The sequence below is a fragment of the Anolis carolinensis genome, unplaced genomic scaffold (assembly GCF_035594765.1).
Source record: "Anolis carolinensis isolate JA03-04 unplaced genomic scaffold, rAnoCar3.1.pri scaffold_8, whole genome shotgun sequence".
Lineage (NCBI taxonomy): Eukaryota > Metazoa > Chordata > Lepidosauria > Squamata > Dactyloidae > Anolis > Anolis carolinensis.
The window spans coordinates 27,226,749-27,240,788 of NW_026943819.1; the positions used below are offsets into that span (position 1 = coordinate 27,226,749).

At 38.6% G+C, this 14,040-nt stretch overlaps 1 protein-coding gene across 4 annotated transcripts in view; it reads right to left on the reverse strand.

Annotated features, from left to right (window-relative positions):
• arhgef12 (Rho guanine nucleotide exchange factor 12) overlaps positions 1-14,040 on the reverse strand; it is a 74,741-nt gene that overhangs the window by 23,032 nt on the left and 37,669 nt on the right. For all 4 annotated transcript variants that reach the window (XM_016994718.2, XM_062961385.1, XM_062961387.1 and 1 more), the window contains 14 exons: positions 11,320-11,391; positions 10,008-10,100; positions 9,727-9,837; positions 8,879-8,977; positions 8,304-8,346; positions 7,948-8,053; positions 7,421-7,558; positions 6,199-6,231; positions 5,343-5,457; positions 3,855-3,957; positions 3,217-3,426; positions 2,703-2,835; positions 2,300-2,335; positions 961-1,115 (listed from right to left, as the gene is read on the reverse strand). In XM_016994718.2, the coding sequence (XP_016850207.2) occupies positions 961-1,115; positions 2,300-2,335; positions 2,703-2,835; positions 3,217-3,426; positions 3,855-3,957; positions 5,343-5,457; positions 6,199-6,231; positions 7,421-7,558; positions 7,948-8,053; positions 8,304-8,346; positions 8,879-8,977; positions 9,727-9,837; positions 10,008-10,100; positions 11,320-11,391 (1,447 nt within the window). The remainder of the gene's footprint in view (positions 1-960; positions 1,116-2,299; positions 2,336-2,702; positions 2,836-3,216; positions 3,427-3,854; positions 3,958-5,342; positions 5,458-6,198; positions 6,232-7,420; positions 7,559-7,947; positions 8,054-8,303; positions 8,347-8,878; positions 8,978-9,726; positions 9,838-10,007; positions 10,101-11,319; positions 11,392-14,040) is intronic.

Here is a 14,040-nt window from a genome sequence, read left to right on the forward strand (position 1 = left end):
TGGATAAGAAACAAAAGATGTATGAATGTTGTTTTTGAGTCAAATGGTTTAAAGATCTGCATGCCTTTAGATTATTAAAAGCTGCTGAGAACACTGCAGTCTGATTCAGATCATGCCTTTCTAAAGAACCTATGGATTTTTTCAATATTTTAATTAAAACCTTTGACAATAAAAACACACTAAAAGAAGAGCATCAATACATGTATACATAAACACAGACATACTTAGGTAACAATTACCTAACAAACATAGATGTACACCTATAATTCTTGAAACTACCAAACTAAACATAAAGTTGATTTCCAGCTTCTCTTTTATTAAGTTCTTTATACATTCAACACTTTATATCCAACAAATTGTTTACTTCTGCTTGTTCTGACATTTAGCAAGAGAATATCCCAATGTTCTGTCTCATAACCTGTACATCAAATCCTGCTTTTTTCCTCAGATAAATATTCAACAACATTGCTAATTTGCCCATTTGTATTAATGCCCACACTAAAGAATATATGTTGGTAGGTTGATGTGGGTTTTCTGGGCTGTATGGCCATGTTTCAGAAGCATTCTCTTTTGATGTTTCACCCACATCTATGGCAGGCATCCTCAGAGGTTGTGGGTGAAACGCCAGGAGAGAATGCTTCTGGAACATGGCCATACAATCCGGAAAACTCACAGCAACCTAGTGATTCCAGCCATGAAAGCTTTCAATAACACAATATATGTTGGCTTTTTCCAGCCAGGAAAGTCTACTGTCTGCCCAGGGCAATCTTATCACTATTGATGCTGGCTTGAGAGATGAGCCGGAACAACCTCACGTGCCCTTCAACATCTCTGAGTGTGAATTTTCAGTCATGAAATCTGTGCCAAAACACAATTCCTACTCTGGATCATTTGGATGAAGAGGAAGTCAGTACTGAAGTATGGCCCATGTATAACCATGGAAGCAAAGGTGCCCCTTACCGTTAATCACTTCCTGGCGTTTAATCTCAGATGGCTTCAGGCCAAGTAACACCTCGCGGCTCACGAGCTGCTGCCAGTTGGGTGGATCCGTCTCCATGTCAAACTCAAACAGCTCGTCTTCGCTCTGGATATCGCCTGCGCCCACACTGTCCATCCTAGGAAGTAATGTTTAGTGAACTCTCTTTAACATAGGATGAAGAGATGGAGAGTAAGAAAAGCAAGCTAGTCATGATAAAATGAACCAGGGACTTGATCAAAACAGCCAACGAAGTTACAAGTAGAATAATAGAATCCAGACCTTCTGCAATGCAGGAAAAGCAAAGCACCAACAGATTGCCATCCAGCATGTTTAAAAGCCTCCTCCACCACATTCTGTGGCAGAGTTGCATTGTTGAGCAGCCTTTCTTACGGTCAGGAAGTCCTTCCTAATGTTCAGGGGGAATTTCCTTTCCTGACAGTTGAACCCATGGCTCCACTGAGTCCCAGTCTCCAGGGCAGCAGAAAACTAGCCTGCTCCCTCTTCCTTATGACACCCTTTCACATATTTATACATGGCCATCATGTCTCCTTTCACCCCTTCTCTTCTGTAGGATAAATAGATCCAGCTCTTTAAGCCGCTTCTAAGAATTCATTGTATCCAGACCTTTGAGCTTTTTAGTCTCCCTCCTCTGGACACCTCCAACCTTAGAGTCAACATCCTTGAATTGCTTTGCTGAGAACTGGACACAGGGTTATTCCAAGAAAGATCTGGCCAAACCAGAATAGAGGGGCGCCACGACTTCCTTTGATCTAAATACTATACTTTTGATGCAGCCAAGATCCCATTGGCTTTTTGAGATTCTGCATCACTCTGTTGGTTCATGGTCAACTTGTGGTCTACTAGGACTCCATGTTCTTATTCACATGAACTGTGGTATTCAGTAAGTGATCTCCACAGATAAAAACTCCTGCTAGAAGTTTGCCAATGACCAGCAAAATGTTTAATTTTCTTCTAAAGTTTTTGGTGAAGAGATAAGACTTGGCTGTGACTGTATAGTTCAACAGAAATGACAATCTTTCACTACACTGATAGCATAACTGTGTACGAGTGATCAATTGGTGAAATTACTGGCATATTAAAATTGGTCTGACCTGACCTGACCTGCGGCATACCATTTGAAAACAAAACTTTACATTAATGTATTTGATATGATTGTGTGTTCCTGAATGACAGAGGGTTGGTCTCTTGACTCTATTTGAACTGGATAAGGAAATAAATGTCTTTAGGATATAAACACAGCTTTTAAAAAACTTAATTCATTTCAGAATCCACATTAAACATCTTCATGTTTGTACTTACTTGCGGAAGGATTTTGGTGTTCCTGATTCTGCTAACCTACAAAGCAAATAACATTATTGTGAAACATTTGTCAACAGAATAAACTTGTTAACCACAAATGTTATGTCTGGTATATTTCTAAAGGAGGAGGAGTGTTTATAATATGTTTTAGTATGTGTTATTATGTTTATTTTAAAGAATCTTTTTAGGTGAATTTGTGTTTTATAATTTTGTAACCCGTGTGAGGAGAGGCAGGCAACAAATTATTACTATTATTATTATTATTACTACTACTATTATTAGCAAATTCCTCAAAGTAAACACTTAGAGAAGCGCTAATAATCCCTCTGTACAAATAGGTGTGCTATTTATTTCTCCCTCCCACCAAACGTTTGGTGGCGGCTGCTTTGAGGCGAAGACTTGCCTGTCAAAGTCGCCTTCCTCTTCCAGCAAATGGTCCAATGGAGGAGATGGGAAATCAAAGATGGTGTTGGTTGTGCGAGGCGTACCGTCCACAGAGTCGCCTGAAGGAGGAGTTTCTCCAACTTGTTTAGAACCTAAAATACATATACAGACATGCAGTCATGCTGGCCACATGACCTAGAAGCATCTATGGACAACGCTGGCTCTTCAACTTAGAAATGGAGATGAGTGCCATCTCCCCCAGTTGGACTCAACAAGACTTAATTCAAGGGGAAACCTTTACCTTTTATATACATACATATATTTATAAAACAAGGCATGAGCATAATAGCAATATTTTTCCAACTTTGGACAATCACACCCATTTTCTAAAATCACTACATGCTTTACATCAACCCAACCTCATTTTTCTGTTCCGCTTCATTTCGAGTAAGAGCAGTAGCAAGCAAACTGCAGAAGTACATTCTAGCTGCACATTCAACATCATTTTTAATAACAACTACTCTATATTTCACCTGCTTCGCTATCTTTGCTCCCTTCCTGAGAAGGAGAGGAACCGGCTGCCAGAGGGGACACCAGGTTGGCAGGAGGGTGGGCTGCATCTGTGCTCTCAATGGAGCTGCTTTGGCGCATCCTGGCAGACTCTGGTGGCTCCAGACTGATGGAGGAAGAGGAGGATAAGTGCTTCGGATGACGCTGCTTCTGTATTTCCATGGCTCTGCCTACTGGATGGACAAGACATAATCAGTTGGAGAGAGACACTATTTTCAATGAAACCATTGGTCCATAGCCCATGTAAATTATGGATAGTTTTGGATTTTAAAAATTGAAATAAGTTGAACTGCTGTATTTTTTTGTAGTTTTTGTACTTTTTAATCAAATTATCTGTTGAAGAATCAATGCTCAGGAGAATATCTATTAACTAAGGTATACTAGAGAAACCCATGTAAAATTCTCCCTTTTATTTTTAACATCATCAACAACAAAAATAAGAAGTTATTGTTACCTGCCTCTCGTTGTCACAAACTTCAAACAAAATGCAAAATAAGTGTCTATTTTAGGCACTATTTCTAAAAGAATCCATCACAGACTAGCAACATTATGCTTCGCACGAATACTAGATCAGAAGTATATATTTCTCTGTCTGACATACTTGCATAACTGTCATGGCGGCTTGGTCTTCTTGGGGGTCCCAGGATATTGGGGAAGACTCTCCTCTTCTTTTCGTCCCCTTCCTTCTCTTTCTTTATACTTTGCTATAGATGGAAAGGAGAGTCATTGTTAAGGCAATCCTTCCACAGGCATGCATTCATAAAGAAACTGTTCAGAACCAAAAATGTAGGGTGATAGTCTCCCAAAGTCATTATTGTATGCCTCTCATTGAGGTATACTAACATTTTAAATGTGAAGGGAGGAGGAGAAAATGTAAATTGAACATTTCTCCCATTATTCAGTCTGGGGGTTCAATCAATTTGAAATTCTCCCAAAGAACTCCCATTAAAATGAACAGGAGCAGAAGCAAATCACACTCCACCAATGCCCTTAACTGATCTCAAAGAATTCTGCTCCCATCATTAGGATGTGGCCCTGACAGGAAGTAAAGGAAGGAAGTATAAATAGGACAGTGTTACTTCTAAGGGACTGATCTGATGGCTCTCTTTCAGTGGATTCTCAATGCTTCTCTGAGTCCTCCTGACCTGTGCGAGCCAGACAGGAGAAGTGCTGAAGCCTGCAATGAATTCCTGCCAATTTAGCAACCGGAATGGCTATAGGAAGATTATATTTATTTTATTTAACTTTATTTCTACCCCGTGTTTTTTCCCATTGGTACTCAAGGACGCTTATAATAACATGACACAACCCAATAAATTTTAAAACGTGGCAAACACCAAAATTAATTACAAAAATTAAATACTGTATCATGGATTAAGTTAAAACATAGCTAAGATACAATTAAAATACTGGTACAATTAAAATGGCATTTAAAACTAAATAACCTCCCCAGCAGTGTGTCCCTCATACTCCTCCCAAGTTTCAATGGCAAATAAATGTCTGAACTTGCTTGCAATTGGGAGGGAGTGCCACATCTGAGAGGAGCAGCCATTGAAAAGACCCTGTCCTCCCTTGTTACCATCAAATGTGCTTGAGAGGGATATAGTGGGAAATAGTGAAGATCCTCCATATAGGGTCACAGATTTCTAACAGGTTTATAGAGAGAGATATGGTCCTTCAAATAACCAGGACCAAAGTTGATTATACACCACAGCAGTACTACACTCATTCCAATCAGCCATGCAGAGCTCATGTTCCAGAGGAGAACAGTCCTTATAAACTTCAGCGTTTCTCTTTGCACTTCTACTCTGCACAACCTGCAGCCCTGTAGCTATTTGGGCCTCCAACTCCCAGCTGTTCCAATGGCCAGGAATTCTGGGAGCTGAAGTCCAAAACACATGGATGGCCACAGGTTGTGCAAACTTGTTTCACATTTCAACAATGCAGTTTCTCCTACAATATGTGTGGAAAATTACAGAGGGATTTCACACTGTTAAGAAGACAACACTAGTAGGAATAACTTTTGGTTTGTGTTACAGTGGGCCCAGCTCTCAACCTAAGGAGAATTCGGATTAAAGGTTACCTTTACCTTGATCTTTGGCAGGAATCCGATCCGCCCCCGTTTCTGATCCAGACTCCGCGGTTCTTTGACTCTCACACCAAGGTGCTTCATGTAGGTGAGGACGACATACTGTATGCTTGAACTGCAGACAAGGTCAAAGAGGAGGACAAGGTATACTTAAATGACGTCAAAAGTAGCAACACAGTACGTCATTCAGGTGGCAGCTAATAATTATATCTTGCCTTACATATGTACAGCCCTGACACCAGGAAGCAGTATTTGCACTGTTCACAGACACAGGAAACTGATTAAAATAATCTCAGTAAAAGGAAGATCCCTCTTTATTTCTAGCATTTCTGATAATTTTGACAGACAATATCTGTCATAATCTAATTGTTATAAAATCTGCAAAAGTAAATGGAAATTCAAATTTAGCAAACTCAGTATAATGCAAATCAAAACCTATTTAAGCCATACTTCACTGAACAAGAAAAAAAATCAAAAGCAAAATATCTTCCCATAAGATATTTGATATAAGATTTGAATACTGGAAGTCCCAAAATCAATTCCTGGCATCTCTCTTCAAAAGAAAAACAGAGAAGCAAACTTTAGAAAGACCCTCATAAGTCAAAGTAAGTAAGTCAGATCAGTGTGTGGGGGCATGAGAGAAGCCTCCCACAGGATGGTAAAACATTTGGGCATACCCTGGGCAACGTCCTTGCAGATGGCCAATTCCCTCACACCAGAAACAACTTGTAGTTTCTCAAGTCGCTCCTGACACACACACAAAGTGTGGTATTAGAGAGATTAACATAGGAGCTATGAAATTTCCAAAACAGCCAGCAGGGAGCACTCGTCAGCACTTTAGAATTTGTTGGATTACCTCTTTTCTTCTTCTATGGGCTGAGAGGTCATCCTACAAATGGAAATGGAAGAAATCAATCAAAACCAGTTGTATCAACATGCACTCTTTTCTTCCTGCTTGTCCTGACAAATGATGAACAGCCTATCTGAGGCACTATAAAGAGGCACCCTCAAAGGTTTATTGGGTGCCGGTGATTTCAAGTAGAAATAAAAAATATCAGGTCCAGGGTGAACCAAGCCCCCTAAGCTTCATCTCTTACAACGTCTGTAATTTCAAAGTAAGTACCGCACAGTTAAACAGGAAATAACACTTTCAAAGCAGGGGCAGATTTTTTTTTAAAAAAAAATTGTTATATAATATAATAGCATGGCTTGTATTTACAGTAGAGTCTCGCTTATCCAAACTTCGCTTATCCAATGTTCTGGATTATCCAACACAATCCACCTTCCGCCCAGAGCCACAGCTGTTTCTCTAGGCAGCAAGGTCTGAACGTTTTAACTTCCGACAATGTTGTTACTATAAGTTCATTTTATGCAGTTCTATCTTAATTTGTAGTCAATTTGTTAACAGCCAATGTTTTTGTAGTCAATGTTTTCAATACTTTGTGATGTTTGGCACTAAGTTCATAAGTACAGTAATTACTACATGTTACCGTGTATTGAACTGTTTTTTGTGTCGATTTGTCGTAAAACATGATGTTTTGCTGCTTAATTTGTAAAATCATAACATAATTTGACATTTAATAGGCTTTTCCTTAATCCCTCCTTATTATACAATATTTTCGCTTATCCAACAGTCTGCTGGCCCATTTATGTTGGATAATTGAGACTCTACTGTATTATTATTACTATTATTAGCAAGTTCCTCAAAATAAACACTTAGAGAAGAGCTAATAATCCCTCAGTTTACCTTGGGTAAGTGAGACTCTACTGTATTAACAAGGTCTGAACCTCAAAAATTCAATCTCTTCATTTCTGTCTCCCCTTCTCCTTTCTCTATGCAAACATTTTATGGATATGTCTTGTGCCAAACTATCATCCGAAAGCAGTAAGCATCATTCAAATTAATTCTCTTTGCTAAAACTAAGAGGGAGGCTTGAACTGATTGTGGCCTGAAGAAGCACCATTCTAACCAAATCTCAACTACAGGATGTAGTCGAGGTTTAATTCATCGTATATTTATCTGCTTTGATTATGAGAGACTAAGAAAGCACACACACACAATCACAAAACAAACTTACAGCACTTCCTCAATTTTGCTAATGATCTGCTCTGCGCAGACTCTCTCCTTCTCCTGCGTAGTCCTGTCACGGATGCGCTCAGCATCTAACCTGGTCAGCTCCCCTTCCGCCAAGGTCAACCCCATGCTGCGTTTCTGTCTGGAATGATAGAAGAGAACTCCTGTAGAGACGGGACAGCACTAAAGCTATGTTCAGCCACCACTCAGGGCAGCCAATGTGTACCTGCAAGCTATGCCCTGAACACACACACACAAACACTACTATCAAAGTACATAGGCCTGGTCAGGTTGCTTCCAACACATTCTGCTTCATGTGACAGATGGCCACAGAATCACATTCAAAATCAAAACAGATGGTTCCATCCCTTCTACTAAGAAAATGCATGCCAACATAAAACTAATTAGTCTTACAGGAGTTGCCACATTCCTTTGTCCTCCCCCTCTCTTCCTCCTTTCTAAAATCACACCACATTTATCATTTGGTGACAGTAGAGATATACATGATTCACACACGAACAAAAACGGTACCTAAAATCTTCAAGATGCCTGTGAACTTCAGGAAGGACTTTCTCTTGCATTGTGTGGATATAGTGGCGGTGCAGTTCTTCGGGAATCAAATCTAGCCGTCTTTTTTCTGCAGATGAAAGGAGAAACTCTGTTTTCATTGGAAATGAAGCATTTAGCTGTGTTTCTGATTCGCCAGCACAGAAACATCCTTACTCAATAGAAGTTTTGCATTATACAAATACCAACTTAATTTTTGTCTCCACCCTAAATGAACTCTGTGATACTAAAACAGGAGCAAAACATAACCACCCTCCCAGATTATATTCCTAAAAGATAGGAATTTCTCAAGAAGCATTATCTTTGCAAGACAATCTTACCTAAATCTACAGAAATTTCATCTGGGATTGGAACCTTCAGATTCTGCAACAAAAAAATACAAGAGTATAGAAAATATAAATATTTTCTGCATTAATTTGAGAGGGAGGGACACTCCTTTCATCTCAGTGATACTGAACTGCATATAGTATTAGCATTTATGTATATGCACAGTAAATGCATGCAAATATATAATGCCAAGCATACAACTCTTTCCATGCATAGTTTGGTATTTAAATATTTATGAAAACTAAAATCCGACCAAATTAAAATAAAACAAAAACATAACACAGGGTTTTGCATTTTGATGACTTCCAGTTTTTGACAGTGTTCCTTAAGCTGTTAAATATCTCCACTTCTAAAAATTAAGCTACCTTGGAAATATAAGAAATTACATATTCTCTGCCCAAATACATTCACAGGTCTACAGACAATTTCATATATTTTAGTCTAGCTGCAAAGATGTACCTCCTGATATCATCAAACTCAGAAAAGCAAAACACTAGTTGTAATTAGTTACATATATACAGGTATATGTACACAGGAAGACAAATAGCATGAATGCTTTGAAACTTACCGCAGATTTATCCAAGAAAAATTGATTGAACTCAGCAAAGACACGACGAGTCTCTTTGGAGTTGGTTTGTTTGTAGAGGTCAGCAAAAAGATAGCAAAGCTATGGAAATAATTTTTTTAAGAAAGAATACATATCAAGGAAAGTACACATATCGAGCTGTCAGCATTTCTTCCAGGTTTCCAAGGGATGATATTTCCTTAGAGAGCACTAGTTCAGAATCATGTAACAATTTGGATGCTAATTTATGTACATTCTGTGTTGCATTAATTTTCTTCTTTGAGTTTCCATTTCCCCTCTCACGGCAAAAGGCTATTATTGCACTGCTTCCATCTGTATTATATCTGTTTATTTAAACTGTGATTTTATAATTTTTATTTAGTCTGTTTTTACCCATTGGTTTGATTTGTTATTTGTTGTTTTGGCATTGCATGTTTGCCATTGTGTTTATTTTGCTGGAAACTGCCCTGAGTCCCCTCGGGGACATAGGGTGGGTCATAAATAAAGTATTATTATTATTATGGAGGTCAGCGGTTCGAATCTGGGGACGGGATGAGCTTCTGTTTGTCAGCTCTAGCTCCCCATGTGGGGTCATGAGAGAAGCCTCCCACCAGATGGTAAAACATCAAACATCCAGGCATTCTCTGGGCAATGTCCTTGCAGACGGCCAATTCTCTCACACCAGAAGTGACTTGCAGTTTATTATTATTATTATCTGATTATTATCAGATAATAATAATAATAATAATAATAATAATAATAATAATAATAATAATATCTGAATCATACTACACATAATGTCAACATCCACTAAATCTATGCTGTGAACTACCTGAAAACCGATTGCTTACCAAAGAAGCTGGGTCAAACTGGGACACGACGTGATGAAGAAAGACAGCCAGGTGAGCAGGGCGAGATTTCAGCAACTCTATGTTTTGGAAGCAGCTGCACTGTCCATTGATCTGGACAGACAAAAAAGAGTAATCAGGACCCAGCACTCTGAATCTCATTTTCCCCAAGAGGAACTCATCTCCCATTTCAACTTAAAATGAGAGCTGATACTCAAGCACATATTGATCATCCTCTCACAACTCTTGTGTTACAACCATCAAGGGGGTATTTAAATTTGTACCTGTTCTTGTTCACCATCAAAGTCATCATCCTCTGCTCCGATGATTGGGGGTGCCATGCGAGACGAGGGGCTTCCAATACTAGATTGTGAGTCCTGAGATGAACAAACAAGAAGAACAAAAAAAATCAAAGCCATTCCTTTTGGCTGAAAGCAGATAAAACAAATTCCCCTTCCCAGTATGTGTATCCCAATAATTAGACCAGAATAAAAACAAGAAGACTTTAATTGGCATGTTTGTCCTTTACACTCCTTGCTTTAGCCCATGTTACCCACACTTCAAGGTCTTGCAAACAAAAATTACTGGCAGCAAAAGAAAAACACTATATCCAGTTTTTTTGGGAGGAAATCAGATGCTTCTGCTTGAACGAAGCAAGATGTAGTTGAAATAAATGTGGGCCATGGCCTCTTTACCCATGGAGCTATTTTGAAAAAAGGCAGAATATAAACGTCTCCAGGAACTGACTTCTTTACGGGAGAAAGACATGCCCGTTTCTATATGCTAGTATGCATTTCCAGCACTTTTTTTTTTACTTGCCCCCCCCCCCCCCGCCCACTCAAAACAAAACAAAACAATAAGTGTTTAGGCACCTAATTTCTATCCAAAAGCTTTTTGTGGGCTTTGGAAAATGATCACTTAAAAGTTCAATAAAATGCCACCTTCATTATACCTGTTTCCATTGTAAGTTACATTTCTTCCAGGAGTAGTGCAACATCGCACATTAAGCTACCATTGAAGCCACCAATTACTCACTTGTGTCCCGTTTTTCCCCCCTTCAAGGAAAAATAGTAGCTCTTCTCTTTATTGACAAGAGACTGAGTCTGGGAAGGCCGGTGTATCTTCTAGTAGTAAGTTCTTGTAGTGAGTAGTGACCCCGGGGGATTTGTTGAGAAATTATTTTAACAGATGCAAAATTCTGAATAAAACTTGCTGAGAAATTCGGTAATATGAGAATTTCAGGTTAGGGAATTCAGATCTGATCTTTTCTTTTTTTGTATCCTGTTTTTCATTCAATCAGATCTGAACTAAGACAAATTTTTGACATCGCTGAACTCTTCGGCACATACTGTCCCATACTGTTTGTCTGCTTTTATTGTATTTGATCAGATTCTGTAGTTTTATGTTGACCGTTAACCGTCTTCACACATTTAAAGGATAGCAAATTTAATTCCAATGACTCATCATCATTTCCATACAAATTCAACTGTTTTGAGTTAAATTTAAGTTCAGTGTATCACCCAAGAACTTGAAAATCCAAGCATTTGACATTGACTGCAATAGCAACTGCTCTCAAGACCTTTAGGGGACACTCACGGTATCTTGAGTCTCACTCTTTTCTGGGCTCTCTTCGAGAGACATTCGTTCTCTCAGGCCACTCCGGGGACTCTGTTATCAGGAAAACAAAATAGGAGAAAGAAATCTTTAATTTTTGACAAAGTAAGCAGAGAGCAGAACCCATCAACCAAAAGACAAGTAGATAGTTTCAACAACCACAAACTTGTAAAATATACATCGAAGGGTTTTTTGTTGCTTTTTTTAAAATCTAAGTATGACTAAGCAAGCAATCAGTTTTTTGTCTGCTGCAATTAAGTGTAAGTATAGAAAGCCAAATGAAAGCAGTTTAGGTTGGTTTCATATCTCCTCTATTTCCTGTACTATCTTGAAATCTGAAGGCATGGCATGGAAAACATGAAGTTCTAAAAACAAATAAAGATGACAATGCATTTCTATATCTTCTAGCTCTCTTGTTTTCAAAGGACTACTTAGTCACTGAAGGGATTCCTGTTCATGCCCATCATAAGTAAGCAAGCTCCACAACTTCAACCAGAGTTTGATCTCTGGAAACCAAACTGACTTACACACAGCAATCAATTCCCACAAATAATTTGCGATTCACTCAGACTGAAAATGCTCCCAAATATAAAGACAACCAATATTTCCTTAAACAGCAACAATACTTCTAACCCTGAGCATCCCTCTAAAAACAAAAACACTCCACAGCTGGAAGTTCTGGGATTTGAGATAGTTCTTCCTTATGAACACAATATGAGTCACATAAACACTTTCTAACTGTAACATTCATATCTTTTTCATATCAAGAATCAAAATTAATTTACTTCAAATAAGCTCAACTCTTATTTAAAATGAAAAAAGAGAGAGAAAACCCAACCAATATCATAAAGTAGATGGGACCAGAAGTCTTCTTCTGATACAATGGAAGAAATACCCATACCTTATTGCCTTATTCACTGGAATTGCAAAATATTCCAGTGCAAAATAAAGAGAAACATCTAAACAATAAGACCAGAAGTATTCTCTCAACAGCCTTCCTTACAAAGGCAAAGCCAAAGAAATCAAAATTCATATTCTCCCTTTTAAAATGAATTTTAAAATAGATTAACTTTCACGCATCTTATTATACAGCTTCAAAATACTTGTACTGCCAAGAACAAATATGAAGCACTGAATGCTAACTATCATCTAACAGTTCTCAAACACAGATGCCAAAGTCTTTTAAAAACATCAAATTTCACAGTATGCACAACTTTAAATAACTCAACAGTTATGAAAATTAAAGCACGATGACAGAGAACATACTCAGAAAGCAAGCCATTATGAAGAGTTAAATATCTCTGTATCCTACTGTCCGTCCTTCACCTGATAAACTATTCCACAGAAGATGTACCATCACTGGGAAGGACTAGTTTTATACCTGAAATGGAGATAGTCCTCTAAATATCTAGTTAAACAAGTCAGCTAATAAACAATACTCTTAAATAGATGACAACAAAGTGATATAACCGTGCAAGAACCAGACTCCTACCCGCACCCTCGCATAGCAAACTGCCCCTACAAGTTTGAGTCATTCTAACCACAAGATAGATTCTGACATGTTTGATGCTGTTTTCCCCTCCTGTTCTTTAGGAGAGGCCAGCCATCGCTCTTCTTTGCCCAGCAACAGGGCAGGTGCCAGGAACCCCGGGTTTGAAAAACAGGGCACTCCTTTTCCAGAACGGCCAAAGTTGCCCTGCAAACCAGGCTTCCACGCTGTGTTGAGATGAGTTCTAAGATTTCCGTGTTAAGCAGAAGCATCTTGACATGCTTCTAATGCAGACCAATGATTAGCAATTTGTGGGCTCAAAACTGAAGGAACCTTTAGAGACAAGTGTGGATCTAGCTCACATGTGTCAAACTCAAGGCCTGCAGGTCAAATCCAGCTCGCCATTTTAAGTGGCCCTACAGATGCCAGGCTCCAACTCCTGAATTATTAGACATCATGACTAAAGCCGATGGGACTTGGGATACAGAAACACTTGGAAGACTGAAGTTTGTTCCGTTAAGTCAGGAGAGTAAGGTTTGCATTGAGATACAAGGCTTGTGGATGTGATGTCTGACTTTCAAATGTTCTTTAACCTTTATAATAATAATAATAAAACTTTATTTATATCCCGCCACCATTTCCCCACGGGGACTCGGGGTGGCTTACATGGGGCAGTGGCCCAAACAACATAAGAACAAAATATAAGCAACACAATAAATCACAATATAAAAAGATAAAACAATAATACAATATATCAATATAAACAACAATACAAGATAAAAATTTCATTTAAAACACATAAATGGTGTTTCCCCATCCTCAGAGCCACAAGTGCTGTTGGGTTGAAATTCCAAGTCCGCATGATGGATAATCAAAGTGATGGGAGTTGTCATTCAATAACAAGAGGGAACCAAACTGAGTAAAAAGTAAACAGCACTCACACACACACACACACACACACACACATATACATACATACACACACATTGTATTTGCCTTTCTGTATCCATAGATTCAGTGGCTCTTTGAAGGCAATCTTAATGCTGATGTGGCCCTTCACGAAACTGAGCTTGACACCCCTTATCTAGCTGAACCAAAAACAAATTCCTGTTCAGTCAGGAAGTTTGTAAAATGTTTGCCTGGAGGATAAAACCATCTGGAGGATTGGAAAGGTCTTTTTGGATCAAAGGAAGTATAAGTAGAAAAAGCATTTA